The sequence below is a fragment of the Molothrus aeneus genome, chromosome 17, assembly GCF_037042795.1.
Source record: "Molothrus aeneus isolate 106 chromosome 17, BPBGC_Maene_1.0, whole genome shotgun sequence".
Taxonomy (NCBI): domain Eukaryota; kingdom Metazoa; phylum Chordata; class Aves; order Passeriformes; family Icteridae; genus Molothrus; species Molothrus aeneus.
In genome coordinates, this window is record NC_089662.1 from 9,242,214 (window position 1) to 9,257,987 (window position 15,774).

General features: G+C 51.6%; 1 protein-coding gene across 4 annotated transcripts in view; it reads left to right on the top strand.

The window, feature by feature from the left end:
* The first annotated feature begins 11,514 nt into the window (after positions 1-11,514).
* Positions 11,515-15,774, top strand: part of KCNQ2 (potassium voltage-gated channel subfamily Q member 2) — a 75,043-nt gene continuing 70,783 nt past the window's right edge. For all 4 annotated transcript variants that reach the window (XM_066561589.1, XM_066561590.1, XM_066561593.1 and 1 more), the window contains exon 1: positions 11,515-11,810. In XM_066561589.1, coding sequence (XP_066417686.1) covers positions 11,515-11,810 — 296 coding nt within the window. The remainder of the gene's footprint in view (positions 11,811-15,774) is intronic.

The following is a 15,774-nucleotide window of genomic DNA, read 5'->3' on the forward strand; positions in this document are numbered from 1 at the left end:
CAGGCTTAAACTGAGGTCCCACAGTTGTGTCACTGAAAGAAAGGAAAACAGGACATCCCATGTCTCTGTAAGGGTGAGCAGCATCACTTTGGGTCTTTGTCATTCCCCACCATTTTGGGAGCAGTGACTGAGTGTGCCTTCTCTCCCCACATCCTGCTCTGCCTCACACATGGTGGATCCCCAGCCCTTTCCAAACAACACAACAGAAACATTGCTTCCTGACTGAAGCCCAAACACAACTCAGGTCTCACAAGAAGCCCCAAAACTCACGGGCTTCACCCAGGGCAGTGTCTTGACTCCCATCACAATCTTGCAGCCCCAGGCAAGGTGTGCAGCTCTCCCAACTCCACCCAGTGCAGCTGCCCCAGTCCAAAGGGTTGTGGGTGCTGAGTGGTTAGGATTGACCAAAAAGCCCCAGCCAGGAGCTGTGAGGGGTCTGAGTGGGAGCACAGCGTGTGAGGAGGAGCTGGAGGTGGTGCAGTGGGGCAGGAGAAGGAGGGAGGTGGTGTGAGAGTTGTGCATCCACTACATCATTCCAGGGATGTTTCCAAGGGACATTTCCTCCCTGGAGGAGGCATCAGCAGCGTGCTGGGGCATCCTGAGCTTGTCTGTGCCCCTGACTCGGCCTTCAGGAGGAGGCAGTGCTGGGAACAGATGCTCTACAGTCTCTGTGAAGGGCAGCATCATGCGAGGCCCTTCCCAGGAGAGCTCCAGAGGCACCAGCATCATCATTACTGTTTGTGTCACAAAGCCCTTAATGATCCTAATTAGCATCTGATGCTCTGCAGTGCTGAGTGTCCCCAGGCAGGGCCTCGAGGAGCTGACATGCAGCTGAATTGCAGAGAGCTCTGCATGATCTCACCCTGCCTGCTCCCCCAGAGCTCTCCCCATCCCATGTCTGCTCTGACAGACACAGGCTGCCTCCCTGGGCCAAGATCCCCAGCACTCTGCACGGCCCACCAAGGCTCCTCACCCCTCTCCACACACCCCACATCCACCAGCTTCATCCACAGAAATCAATTTGATTCCCAAGGTCTTTGTGGTACCTGGGCTCTCTGAAGTGCCATGTCCTTGGCATGCCACAAATTGGAAGGGGATCTGGGGATCCCTGCAGGCACAGCACAGCCACAGGAGAAGGCTGTTATCCCACTGATGGTTTAATCTCATCTTCCAGCTCCTCCTGCATTTCCCAGCTCCCAAGGCATGTTTTCCCTGAGACACCTTGTGCCTCTTCCTGGGTATTTCCAAGCAGGAGAACATCCTCACATGCACGATCTTCCTGCATCCTTAGAAGCAGCAGCAACAGGAATTCCTGTGGGAATATCCCTCCCACACTGTTCAGGAATCTGCAGCTCCTGTGCCCCATGGAAGCCAGCCCCTGGCACAGCCAGTGGGGACAGCCCTGTGGTCAGGTGGGGGACAGAGAAGAGCAGGAGCAAAGTCTGCACCTCTCTTGCTATTTTAAAAGCAAAAACAGGCCTGACAAAACCACAGCTTTGTTTCCATAGAAATATGCCAGGGGAGCTGTGAAAGAGACTCTGGTAGCACTGCACAAGTGGTGAGGTAATTAATGATGGAACTGCAGAACAGCAAAAATATAAACCCCAGAGGATTTAACTCAGACTTGCTCATGGCTCAGAGCAGGGCCAAGTTTTCAGCCTCATTTCAATGTGGGTTGGTGCCCCAGGTGATCTGCAGCAGCAGAAAGAAGAGATGGAGCCTGCAGTGAGATCTCAGCAAAAGCATTTTGAGAGGTTTGGGTCAGGATCTTTAGCGAGACAGAATTAACAGAAATATTGTTATTTAAACCCACTTCAAAGCATGAAGAAAAGAAAAATATTATTAATTTCTGGGCATCTCAACACAGTACCAATGAAACCACAAGCTGCCTCCAACCAAACCTTGGGTTTGAATCCATGTGGATCTGTGTTTTGGGATTGGATCAACAACCCACCATGTGCAAATCACTGCCTGGCCCACAGGGCTTGCAGGCACACAAGCAGTGATGCCCTTGGTTTGACATGATCCACTTTGGGGTCCTGCCAAAATGATAAACAGCCCAACAGCCCCCTGAACTGGACCACAGGTGGGTTTTGGCAAACCTTGCAGTGAGCTCAAGCTAATTTTGGAACCACCAGCACCGTGTTGGAGCAGGTGGGTGTGTGTGACCCATAGCAAGTGATAGAGCTGTGGCGGTGAGATGGATTTTAAAATACCGAATTCTCCTCCAATTCCTCCCTGCCATGGCCAGGTGTGCTAGGACGCCACAAGCCGGAGATCAGAGGCATTTTTTTTCATAGCAACTTTTATTGTTTTGGAGTCATTTTCCATCCCGGTCCTCCCTGAAGGCGTCGCGGTGGCTGCCTCCCGTGGCAGCCTCATCGGTGCCATCTCGTGGAAACAGGGACAAAGTCCTGCAGAAACAGCTGCCGAGCACAGGAAATCCAGACCCGCATCCCTGATCCTGGCAGGGACGTCCAAAGCAAAAGGAATAGCCTCGGGAGATGCAAAGTGCTTATTGCCGTTTCTTTGGGGACCAGAGTTTGCAAATGTGATTGTATTTCCCGACATTTGAAGCTGGTGGAGGGAAAATTAATTGAGGTTGTAGGAAAGTCAAAAAACCATCAGGGCTGGCTCTGCTGTACAGCTGGGGATCAGCTCCTCAAGGGGAGAGAACCCAAAGGGCCCGGAAGAGGAGGGAAGGAGGGGAAGGTGTGTGGGGGCTGGATGTGACCAGCACCCAGTTTCCAAAAGGGACATCTCCACGATGCTGCACACCCTGTGCACAGCATGGCACTGCTGGTGGGGGCTCCTGATGGAGAAGGGCAATCCCATGGATGGGACCATCCTTTAGGTGTGAATGGACACCTCTGCCAAACCCCAGCCTGGTGCTGACTGCTCTGGTGGCATCCACTGGAATGAGGAATGAGTACTTCTCCTTTCCCACCTCTACCCTCCTGTCTGGCTGGGTGCTGTTAATAATTTAAAGTAAATTTTCTTAATCCACTAGAGCTGATTGGCCGACTCAGCAGGCGTTTGGGGCTGCTCTAAAAAATTTATAAGGCTTTTTCAAGATTGCAAGTGGAATCCAGGCTGCAGATGCTGAGCTGGGGGAATTTGAACTGCCTGCTGCCCTTCTGCACTTGGAGGGGAGTTAAAGCATCAGGCACAGCCCCTTGTCAGCCTGGGCAGGTCCCTGCAGAGACCCAGCACAGGGCACACATCACTGGCACACAGAAAACCTCTCCAGTCAGGGCAGCTCCCCTCCCATGCCTCCATCATCTGTCACCAGACTTTGCTGAACCTTAACCCCACACAGGCACTGAGGTCCTGCCTGTGCCACGCTGACTCAAAAGTCTTGGTGACATTTACACAGCATTTGAAAACATACCCCACTGGGGGAAAAAAGCAAACAAAGATCTCCTGACCTCCCGTTCTGATTTTGCTGCCTTGGAAGTCAATGCCAGTGACTGCCAAGGAGGCCAAGGTGCTGTTCAGCCCAAAATTCCCAGAGGACATCACCCAAGGGAGTCCTGCCATTGTTGCTGGTGATGGAGATGCTGAATCATCTGTGGTAGCAGTGAGAGGGATGCACATGCAGCACAAACTGACTGTGTGACCTCAGAAAGTGACTTCATCCCTGAGCAATGTCTTCCCTTGTGTCCCAGCAGATGCTGCTCTTCTCCTTGGGCAGTGGCACAGCACATTTCCCCTTGCAGGGCTGCACTGCCCCGGGCAGCTCTCCATCCAGCACTGGTGTAAACCACCTCTGCTCTGCTCCCCAGCCCAAGTGTCTGGGCTTGGCCTCTTTCCTGAGCAGATCTGCACAATGCTGGGCACCCAGGTCAGAGCAGATGGGGCTGAGGCCACCCCCACAGCCTGGGCAGTGCCTGGGGATGAGGAATTCTCCATGGGTTTCATGTCCTTGGAGCTGGGCACAAAGACCTTGGACTAAGCCTTCTTGGGAAGCAGAAGATGGGCCAGACCAGAAGCTGGGGGAAAAGGCTGATTAGGGCAGAGAACATCCATGGCTGGGTGGGTCTCATCTCTCCATCTGCTTCCATCACACCCCCTTCACAAAGTCCATCAGCGACCCTTGGCCCCAGAGGTACAAATTCAGAGTGGAGGGAGGGAAGCCAGGCTCTCCCCTAACATTCTGTAACATGCCAAGGGCCAAACCTGGGAGGTTTTGACTGATTTCCTTTAACGACCTCCCTCTGCATTTCCCCAGTTAGAGATGCACCTTTTCAGGTGCACTGCAGCCAGGGGAGCACAAAGCAGCAGCTCTGGCCAGGGCAATGCACCACTTGGCACGTCCCATCCTCCTCTTGGCCTGTGCTTTACCCTGTGCAGGAATATTGCTGAGCTGAAGAGAAACTGGAGCTGTAGCCCAGCCCAGGGTGCAGCTCTGGGCCAGACTCTCCCTTCTGCCTCGGGTAGCATTTAGCCACCACTCTGATGCTTTATGGAGAGCTACTTCAGCATCTTCCAATAACTCAGTTCAGCTCTGCTCACAAACACTCCTTTGCTGCCTGCAAATTTAGGATGGCCTGGTTTTGCTAAGTCTCAATGATTTGTAATCACCCCGAGTCTGGCACTGTTCTCATGCCTTGTATCTGCTGAATGCTCTCTGCAGTCCTGGCCAGCCACAGCACTCAGAGCAATGAGTCTGGCAGCAGCCAGGCTTTGGGATGGGGACACAAGCAGGGCAAAGAGGACAATCCCCAAATATCGGCTTTGTGGGGGTGTGATGGGTGGGACAGCAGTCACCTGGCACAGGCTGTGGGTGTCTGAGCTGGGTTTTGGTGAGGGGCAGGAGGGCAGGGGACACAGGAGAGTGTGTGCCAGCCCTGCCACCCCTCACATCAGTGCACAGAGGTGAGGATCCTCTCCAAGGACACAGCCTGGAATTGTCCCCAGCCCTGCCCTGAAGGACTGTGGTGACCAGGGAGGGCGGGAGGAGGTGACAGTGATCAATGGGTCCCCGAGGACAGGAACAGCGTGAGCAAGGTGAAGTTGGGAGAACAAAAGAGGGGTTGCATGAAAATCAGGCTGGAAGTGAGGAAATGCCACCCTGCAGGCGCAGCACCCGCATTTTCACCTGGGGGAACATGCCCAAAGTGCTTGATCCTGTGCTGTCCAACACCCGAGATGTTTAGCAGGTGCTTCCCAAAGTGAGCCCACAAAGATGGAATTCCATCACCAGTAGAACCAGGTGTGCCCATTTTCCCATGGTTTTATATTTCTAATAATGTCCTGTGGGTTCTCTGATGTCCATTATTGTGTCCATGCATCACCAGTTCCTGCGCTGAGGAGATTTCTGTCCTCTCTCTCATCACATACTCTCACTCAAAGCAATCTGAAATGTCCCCCCTATCTTTAATAAAGAAGATAAAGATTGCCCAAAAGCTCTGCAGTTATTACAGGAAGGAAGAGAGATGCAGATGCACGTACGCCAGCTTTCCTTAAGACCTCAGGTCAAAGATAAATAAATCATAAACTCTTGCCCTTTCACGTTCTTTTGATTTCCCAGGTGTCCAGGCTGAAAGACTGACGAAAGCCTGCAGCAAAAGCCCATGGTGCAGAGAAACTATGAATTTAGTTACTTTGAGAGTTTTTCTTTGCAGATGACACATGGTATGCTGTGACAGAGGCAGGAGCATGGAGACAGCCACGTCTGCCTGGCAGCTTCCCAACAGAATACTTCCATTTTTTTTAAACCTGAAACATGGATCAAAAGAAGTCTTCCCAACTAAAATCAAAATCTAATATTCTTTCTTCAATATTTTTGAAATGGAAAAAAAATTACATGGAAAAAATGTAAAGCAGATTTTTTTTTAATTTGGAAAGGTTTTTTAAAATCTTTTTCAATAATGAAGAGGTAAAATAATTAGCCTTCAAGCTTTTCAGTATTTTAGTAATTGGGTTTGGTTTTCTTACTTTCCAAATCTGTAGATTTTGACATTTCAGAAAGAAAGAAAAGGAATTGGAAAAAAGCTTTTGCATCAAAAAAAGAAAATAATTTTTTTCTCCATGCAGGTTTAGGGCTTTAGCATCTCCTCATGCTGCTCCCCTCCTAACCCAGGACACCTGGGAGCATCTGGAACCTATTTATTTGAGCTGCTTTCCCTTCTGTCAGGCTAGAGCACAGATCAATCTGATGTGCCCCTCCTTGCAGAGATGATGTGTCAGAATCAGCTATTTCAGTATGGGCTTGTTTCTTTTGGATGACAACCTCCAGTCCCTAAATATTCATGCAGGTTTTGATTCAGCTTTGAAGTCAGTGGGAGGCAGGTGCTTGAATGGGAACAAAGCACCTAATGGGCTTTGTGGGACTGGGCCTCAGCCAGGATGCAGTTATAGTTCTGGGAGGTGCTTTACTGGGACCAGAGCCAGTCCTGAGCTGGATTCCAAGCTCCTGAACCCAGGCAAGGCTGGAAGAGCTCCCAAGTGAGACCAAGTTTAGTTTTGTTGCCGTAAGCTGTGTATTGTGGGGGACTCAGCGCTGGTTTGGAGACACTGGGAGGGGGCTCTGAGTGGGAAGGCTCCTCCATCTCTGAGTGGTTGTCCCCAAGGAGCTTGTGGTGGTCATCAGGATGTGGGAGGAGGTCCTGGAGCAGCCTTGTCCTGGGGGATGAGGTCAAAGAGCACTGAGGTGACGGCAATTTGACCATTGGCTTTGGGCCTTGTGGGTGCAGGAGGAGGAGGAAACCCAAGGAGGTCAGGAGGAACAATGTGAGCACTGGGAGACATGAGGGATGACTAAGAGAGCTAAATTTACAGAGTCTGGGAAAAGGAAGGCTCAGGGGCAACTGTGGTCACGGGCTAAAAATACCTTCAAGGTAACAGCATAAATGAAGAAAAGAAATTACACGTGGTCCCAAAGGAGGCGAGGGCAGGAGAAGGAGCTGGAGGGCAATGATGGAAGGGTGGGGAGTGGAGATGGGGAAGGAGACCTGGCCAGTGGGGAATTTGCCAGGAGAAGGATCTGTGTGCCCTGAGTGGGACAGAAGCACAGCAGTCTAAAGGTGACAGGGAAATGGGCTGGTGTGACTTACTTTCAGCTTTGTGGGTGCTCTGAGAGTATTGCAATTCAATTCAAGAGAATTCGCCTTCATTTTGCTTTTTTTTCCACTTGTTTCTCCTTCCACATGCCCAGTCAAGCAGCTGTTCTTTCCAGAAACCAGTTTTCCTTAAAGTCAGGCCTCCACAGCACAAATTAATATTTAGACCTCAGCAATTTTAATCACCCTTAGAAAGGAGGAACATAAATTTCTAGTTAAGAATGGAGCATGTGTATCTCCCAAGTCGATTCAGCATAACTTGGAGAGATTTCTGTTCATACAGTCAGACACTTCCAGCTGCAGCTCAAGCTGATCTCATACAGTAGGATTTGTCCTGACTTTTTTCTGGAGCAGCCTCCAATGAGGTCGGTGCTGTCTAAGAACAGGGCAGGAAGATGGATGGTGGCACAGAAATTTTGCATCCAATAAATATGTAATATAAAATAAGCAGCTCTGTCAGCAGCAGGATGAAGGGAGCCTGGCTTCTTCTTGTCAGCATGTTGCTTGCAAATTCTGATTGATCTAAAGATTTTTAGTGGTTGGGAGGCGTGGCCTCCTCATGGGCACCTTTTCCTGTGCCTGCTAAAGAGGAGAATACACTTTAAAATCCCCTTTGAAGGGGGAAGAAAGAACCATTGGGGAGCCTCTGTCTATCAGGGCTTCTAGTTTTGATGAAAATGGATAGAAACTTAATTAGCATTGAAACAGATGACTGTCAGATTTGATCAGGACTGGAAAACCATCTGGTGCATCTTCATTTCAGGTGATTAAAAAAAATGTTAAAAAAAATCAGTGCCGATGCTGTGGTTGTGAGTGAGTGCCAAAAGCAGCCTTTGCTCTCTGCCAGTTTGGACCCTCTTGCTCTCGAGGTGGTCCTTCTGCACCAGTGTCCTCACCACCCTGCACATCCTCTGCAGCTGTACCACATCTCTCCATCCCAAATGTGGAAGCTTTGGCTGAGCATTGCCTTCTATTCCAGTCAGAAATGTCATACTCACCTTCCTCCTTTGGAAATACATAGATTTCTCCATTTGTGCACAGGAATTATCTTTCCTACAGCTTTTTTCCCCTGAAGGCTCCACCTTATTCTGGGGAAGCATCTCCTTCCAGGTCGAGTTCCTTGTATGAACCAACCTCTCTTGGGTCAGGGCTGCTGGTTTCAAAGCCAAAACTGACTTGGCATGTGTTGGGAAGAGTCAGGCAGGGAAGAGACATGAATAATCAATAGACAGGGGCTTTTGAGGGCTGTTTCCTGCTCAGAGAAGAGGATGGGGGTGGTGGGAGGTGAGGGGGAGCTGAAGCAGAGTGAGATGGGTGGACACTGGGTGCAGAGAGACTGAGCTGTTCATGTCTTTTCCCTTGGCAGGTTAGTGTTGCTGGGATGTTGCAGCATCCTGTACAAGGGGAGGTAAAGCCATCTGCTTTAGGGTTTGAAAATAGCTCTGGGAGAGAGAGCTGTGAGTGACAAAACCCAGGCTATGGGTAGCACAGTTCACACAAACCACCAGCTGGGTGGGGATAGAGAAAGGGCTCTTGTTCAGTGTTTCAAGCAGAAATTTATCCCTGGAGTCATTCTACATATTTCACACCAGTCATTTCTTACTACATCTCCAAAATCGCCAGGGGACAGAGCATGGACTTTCTGTATCTTAACATGGATTGATGGATTTCATCCTACCTTCAGGGTCTCAGCTGTCTGCCATGGTGTTTGTGTTTTAAAGCCATCACCAGTGTTGAAAGCAAAGGACTGACTCAGTAATTCTGTTTGTTTGTGGAGACATAATGTCCTTGGATCAGATAAAAGCACCTTCCCACTGCTGCTTTTATATACCTCATTAATTCCCAGTGTTAATGGCTGTGTCTTGTCTTGTGCCACCCAGCAAAAGTGGCACACAAGTGACTTCATCTCCAAAATTACCTGCTGCAGGCTTCAGGCAGGACATCACAGCTCAGTGTTTGTAAGCAGTTGCTGCTCCTCTCAGGGCTGCAGCTGGCCAGGCACTGGACACTGGATCAAGGGACAGCTCCTGTGAGTGACACGTGGGGGTGGAAAGGGTGAAGCCATGTGCTTCTGAACACTCGACTGCATCTGGTGGTGCCATCCCATGGAATATTATAAAAAATGAGTTAGAGATGCCCCAAGAGTCCAAGGTAAAAAGAAAAAAAGTGGTGAGGCTAGAAGAGGCCTTCACCCACAATTTCAGGCATTTTCCACTGCTCTCTGTTCACAAAAAAGAGACAATCTATGATGCACTTGCTCTCAAGGTCGGTCTTGCTTTCCTTTGAGGTTTTGCCTCCCTCCTGAGTGAAACAACAATCCCTGACAGTCCCTACAACCACACCATGCCTTTCCTGAGCCCACCCATGACTTGGAAAGGGTGAGATCCCACCCCTTGCCTTTCCCACTCCCCATTTCTGGTGGTCTCAGAAATGCAGGACACCCAGAGCTGTGCTGCAGTGTGACACTGAGAATGACCAACTAATTAGGCAAAGAGGAGTGTGTTGAATTTAGATTCTTCTTTGGGGCTCACAGACTATTTGTAATCTTCAATTTGTTAATTGAAAATTGCTTCCTTTGTTTGTTGTTGGCCTTTTTGTGGAGGGGGATATTTCCTGCTTTGGGACTGCGTCACTGGATCTATAATAATGCACTTTGTACATTAGTGCCAGGCACATTTGTAATTGGCCACCCTATTAAAGAAGACTAATGATCTTACAAGTGTTCACAAATAATGAATAGAATGGCCCCTCATTGAATTGAGCAATTTATTCAGACATACTTGCAGATCTGTTTTTGCAGTATTTAACCCAGCTTTAGTTTTCTGCCTGCCTTGCAGAGATGGATTCTCTTTCAGCCATGTGTTGGAGAGAATATGGGTCACAGGAAATGTTCTGTTCATAAAAAATGTAGGGCTGCTCCACGCTCACTCTTCTCTCAACGTGCATGACAGGGTTTGGGGAGTGAGAGGCAGCAGCTTTAATCTCAGTGCTCCTCTTATCCATTAGTTCTCACTGGGATCCTCCTGAGAAATTAGGAGAGGACCAAAAAGCCAGGACTTGAGAAGAGCACTCTGAAAGGTTGTGTTGATTTTCTCGTTTAAATATGAATTTCAGGAAAAGCTGGCAACAATACAGAGTGGTAAGATTGGTTTTCCAACAAAACCCAGCCCTGGGTGGCTCCTGCAGCCATAAAACTCGGGGCCACCATTTTGCTGCTTCTCTACTAACATTGTGCCGAGGTATTTATGATGAAAGGTGCAGCTTCCCTGAGCTTGCTATTTAATTTACAAACAAAAAGTTTTGTCCTAAAGCCTTGTTTTACTTACAAAGAACATGAAGAGGTGTGCAGTTCACAGATCACCTGGGATTTTTTTGGGTTGTAAGGGAGAGAAATGTCACTGGGAAGGAGATGATGACCTTGGGCTTGATTTTATTTGATTGCAGGTCTTCCCATTGCACTTCAAAGAGCCCTTTCCATGGAGGATAATTATGTGGGGCAGGCACCTCTGTCCTGTCTTCTTTGCCAGGCAGGTAGTCTGCCTGTCTCCTCTTGAGTCCAGCGAAGGTGTGTCAGCAGGAAATATTCCTTGGGGCAGAATCCAGCCATGGTATAAGAGGGGAAAATGCTGCTGCTGGACTATAAATAGTGGGGTATTAGAGAGCTGGTTTGGGTCAGCACATCTGGAGATGGACTTTCTGAGCTGGGAGCTTGGCTTCTAAACGGCTTGGTGACCATATCATGGTGCAGTTTCAGCACAAATGCTGAATTTGGGCTACCAAGATGATAGGCTGGGAAGAGGTCGGGAAGCGTGGAGAAGGGAATGACTTTGCACAGTGGGATTTGTGGAAAGGTTGAGCACGTCTGCTGCTGAGTGGGTTCACGGAGAGGGGGCACAGATTGGGTACCCCTGTGACACTGTGGCAATGTCTGCACCCGCTGCCAGTGGGAGAACAGGGCTGGAATCCCATCCCAGGGCACTGCCCAGCCCTTCCCGGAGGGCAGGAGGAGCCCCCAACATGGGGGTTTGATGGGGGTGCCAGAGCCTGGTTTGGGGAGCAAACACCGCGCTGTGGGCAGCAGGAACATGTTGTACCTTGATCTGGGGGTGGGATGTCCCTCCCTGCATTAGGGGGGGACCTACATTTGGGGGAACAACGCCCGACACTGCTTTTCTTGGTGGGCGCCGTCGGATCCTCTTTTTTTAAAATTTCGGGGGGGGGGTGCGGAATGGCAAGCCCGGATTTTTAGGAGTGGGTGGGAGCGGGGGGAATGCGGGATGCTGCCGTCGGCGGGGGATGCCAAGGGTTAAGGGGGCGGGCGGCGGCGGGGCGGCGCTGGCGGAGCCGATTGCAGCGGCTCCTGCGGCTTCGGCTGCGCCGGGCGCGGAGCAGCGGCGGGGAGCGCGGGCGGAGCCCCCGCCGGAGCCCCCCGCCGCCCCCCGCCGCCACCATGGTGCAGAAATCCCGCAACGGAGGCGTCTACCCGGGGCCCGCCGCCGAGAAGAAGCTCAAGGTGGGCTTCGTGGGGCTGGACCCGGGCGCCCCGGACTCCAGCCGGGACGGAGCGCTGCTCATCGCCGGCTCCGAGAGCTCCAAGCGGGGCAGCATCCTCAGCAAGCCGCGCTCCGGGGTCTCGGGCAGCGGGAAGCCCCCCAAAAGGAATGCTTTTTACCGCAAGCTGCAGAATTTCCTCTACAATGTGCTGGAGAGACCGCGGGGATGGGCTTTCATTTACCACGCATACGTGTGAGTAAAAGGGTGGGGGGCAAAGCTGGCGGCAGAGACCCCCCCGGGGTCGGGATGCCCTCCTGCATCCCCTGAGCCCCCAAATGCGCCGGAGAGGGGGGGATGCTCCAGCTGCAGAGCGGGTGCGGGGAAGGGATGCCGGGTGCCAGGGCTGGCTGGGGAGCCCCGGGGGATGCTGCGGGGGGCGGAGGCTGAGCCTCTCCCCCCATCCTCCCCGGGATCAGTCGGGCCGCCCGGCCGGGCCGGGCCGCCGCTGCATCCCGCATCCCGCATCCCGCATCCCTCGCCCCAGCCCAGGCGGTGCCCGGGATCGGGGCGGTGATGGCCATCCGGGGAAGGGGGCGGGGGGGAAGGAGCTGCCCCTGCAGAGCTGGGGGGTGGCTCCCAGGAGAGGTGCGCTGCACCGAGCCCCTGTCTCCCCCTGCCCGCTCCTGCCTGCGGGGGAAGGGGCTGCTCATGCGGTCGGTGCAGCGGGAGTGATGGGTAGCGTCTGTTCCTCCGTCTTGCTTGAAATCACCATAGCAATGCTGTGAGCAGAGGAACAAAAAGCTCTGCTCAGGCACCGTCTCTCCTCCCCCCCACCCCCCCAGCATCCTTCCCTCCCTGGCCCCATCTTTGCCTGCTGGGTGGCTGCGATCGGTTTGGGGCCGGGGTTGGTTCTGGGGCTCTGCTCAGGGTTCTGGAGGTATTTCTTGCCCGCTGTGGGAAGCGTCTGAATGGGAGATGTGTCTAGAAAGAAATGCTAATCAGTGTCTGGGGCTCCCTGCCTGTACAGCCGAGCGGTAAACAAAGGAGCATCCCTGGGTGCTCATCCCCCCCGGGTACCCGGGTTTTGGGCAGGAATGGCCCAGCTGACCCGCGTTTGGCAGGAGGATTCCCTGATCCCTGAAGCATTGCTGCATAGGAGTGCAGATGACTTCCCGTTGTTCCCAGGCTTGCAAAGGGAGGGTCAAGATAAATCTCGGTGTTACTGCAACTCCCTTCCCTCTGGGACTTTCCACAGTCCCACCGGGCTCTTCTGCAGGCCTGGGCTCAGGCTGAGCTGCTCCTACCCTTGGTGCTGATGCTTTTTTTGTTTTGTTTTGATGTTTTTCCTCATAGCCAGGGCCTCTGTCAGCTACGGCAAAAGGATTTTTGGGGCCTTTTCTGTTTGCTCCCCCCACCTCCATCCTTTTGCTGTTGTGCTGCTGTAAGATAAGGAGTTGGGATGTGCTTTCTGCTCCTCAGCCATTTTGTACATTGAGGCCTTCCTTGGAGGTGTTGGTGGGACCAGTGGGAGAAGGGAGATCCTTGCTGGGTGCAAGGGGGAGGTTTGCTGAGCACTGCAGCGAGTTGGGGCCCTTGGGGAAGCTCATCTCCCCTGGGGAATGGGAGAGGAGAAGAGAGAGCATCTGTGGAGCTCAGCTGCAGCTATGATGAGGAGTGTGAAGTCCAGCACTGGGCATCCTGAGCACCTTTCATGCTCCTGTCCATGCTCTGGAGTTGTGGGTGGTTTGTGTCTCAAAATCTTCCAGAAAGGTGTGGAGGGGCCAAGTGTTCATGCTGGGAGCTGGGTTATTGTGTGTGCACTGAGGGTGGGGATGCTGTGTGCAGTGTGCTGTTAAATACAGCTGAGACCCCAGCTGGGGACACTGGGGTGACAGTGACAGACATGGAAGGGGCTGAATGCCGAATGACAAACAGCAGGGGTAGCTCTGACTGTGAGGGCTTTACAAACATCTTCGGCTTCTTCAGCTGCTCTGTCTTAACTTCTGAACTGTTTGGCTCTCTGCATTTGCTTGGGCAGCCCGGAGTGCTCCCAGGGCCACCCCAAACTGCCCTGTTCCCAGTGCCAGGCTGCTTCCAGTGCCCCTTGGCTCTCACCATGGAGCTGCATCCCCCCAGCCTGAGCAGCTCCGTTTGTTCTGGGCTCGTGACTCCACTTGTATCTGCTGTGGCACCACAGGGAGCCTGTGAAACCAGCCTCTGCCCCCTCCCCTCACGCACCTGCTGGGAAATGGAGGCTGAATTCTGGGCTGAAGTGGTAATTGCACCAATGTCTGTCAAGAGTTGGTGGTATCATCCTTTTTTTAAAGTGTATTGGGAAGTTCTACGGACTCCGTTTTTCTGTGCTGTACCCATGACAGGTTTAGCCTTGGCAGGTTGCAGTTACAGCTTTGGAAGAGCTGAAGAATATGGGAACCTTCACACAAAGCTGCCAGGATAAGCTCATGCCTCAGTTATCCCCCCTTGCAGCCCGGGTGAGCCTGGCATGGCCTGTGCCAGGTCTGGGGGTGTTGGAAGGGGTTTTGTAACTGGGAGTCAGTAATGCAGACAGACAGGACAGATAAAAAGCCTAATCAAAGGTGTGGGAGGATGACGAGCCTGTCTCAAGGTCACAAAGTTTGTATGGAAGGGCTGGAGCCATTCCCATGTCCCAAAGGCCAGTGCAGTGCCCTGTGTGTGCTATTGGGGTCCCTCTGACTCCTCATGCCCCAAAACCTCGTTTTGTGCCAAAGCCTGGAGCACAAAAGCACCTTTAGCCCTCATCCTGCAGGAATGGGAGTCCTGAAGAAGGCTGTGGATGAGGGTGCCCTATCCTGCCACTGTCCTGGCTTCAGTCAGCCCTCTCTACTGCCAGCACCCCTATTTCCCTGCTCTGCTGCTCACAGGGACTTTCTTGCATGCAGATTTATATCCAGTGTGAGTTTGTGATGCTGCAAGGCTGGGTTTTATCTCACAGAGATGCTTGCAGACCCAGCTGCCTTTGCAGGCACGGGGCTGCTCCGGGGCTGCTCAGGCAGCTCCCTGCACCCAAAGCCAAGACAAAAACTATTGGGGCTCTCCCAGCATAGAGATGCTTTAATAAATGTGAGAGGTGCCTCTGGGTGAGTACCTCTGCTAAATTCCTGCCTGCAGAGGCCCAGGCTGGGTCTGATGCTCTGCCTTGAGAAGCCTGTGCAGGTTGCATTTATTTCCAGTGCTGCATCCTAGATCCAATCCATCTGATTGCATTCCCCACCTCTTCCTGCTGTCGATCATTCCCTTTCTCACCATTTCATGCATAAGAAATCAGGGAAATTCAAACCAGGGAATCTCTCACTCCCCCAGCCCTGGTCTCATCTCAGATGTTGCCTCTCTAAAAGCAGAGCTGTTACCTCTGTGAGCAAAAGCAGGGTTTTATATTTCTGTGTTATGATTCATTTTTGTACTTAATAGCTCTTCCTACACTGACACAACTGGGTGACCTGCTCTTGGGAGCTGTGTGTATGATATATATAATATATAATATATAATATATAATATATAATATATAATATATAATATATAATATATATTTTGCATAACCCCATGGACAGCTGAGCCTTGGGGGGCCCATTTTTGAGTGTAGCTAGAGGTGCTCTCCCAGAAGTCTGAGCCTGCTTTATTTCTCACCTTCTCCCAATATTTCTCTCAATACCTTTCTTTTCTATTTTCCCCCACCTTTTTTTTATTTTATTTTGTGACTGATCCTTTACATTGCGGCAAATGGCTTCATTCTCTTCAAGGCTGAACTGAAACTTGAAAAGTTGAGCTGTATCTAAATAGCAGGTCAGGCTTTTTGAGGGGTGCAGCAGCACTTAGACCTCAATTTAGTTCTCTGTGCAGGTGGGCATTTGGCTCCTAAAAGTTTTCCATTTTATTACTCTGAATGATTTTTTTTTCCCTTCTAGCCCTTTTGGCTTGGTTTCTGTCACCTGTCCTGTGCACAGGAAGGGCTGGAATACTTGAAAGTGATTTTTTTGTCCCTACCTGTCATCTTATTTCAGGAGGGATCGCTGTTCTGTGCCAGCCCAAGCAGGGTGCTCACACTGGGCACCCCCATGGTCTGAGGTGTCTGGAGACACATTTGCTGATCCCTGGGTGAGCTGCTCAGCTTTGGTCCCTGAGCTGAAGAAGAGGCTGCATTTGGAACAGTGGCAAGAAAACAGCCTGGATTCAGGCA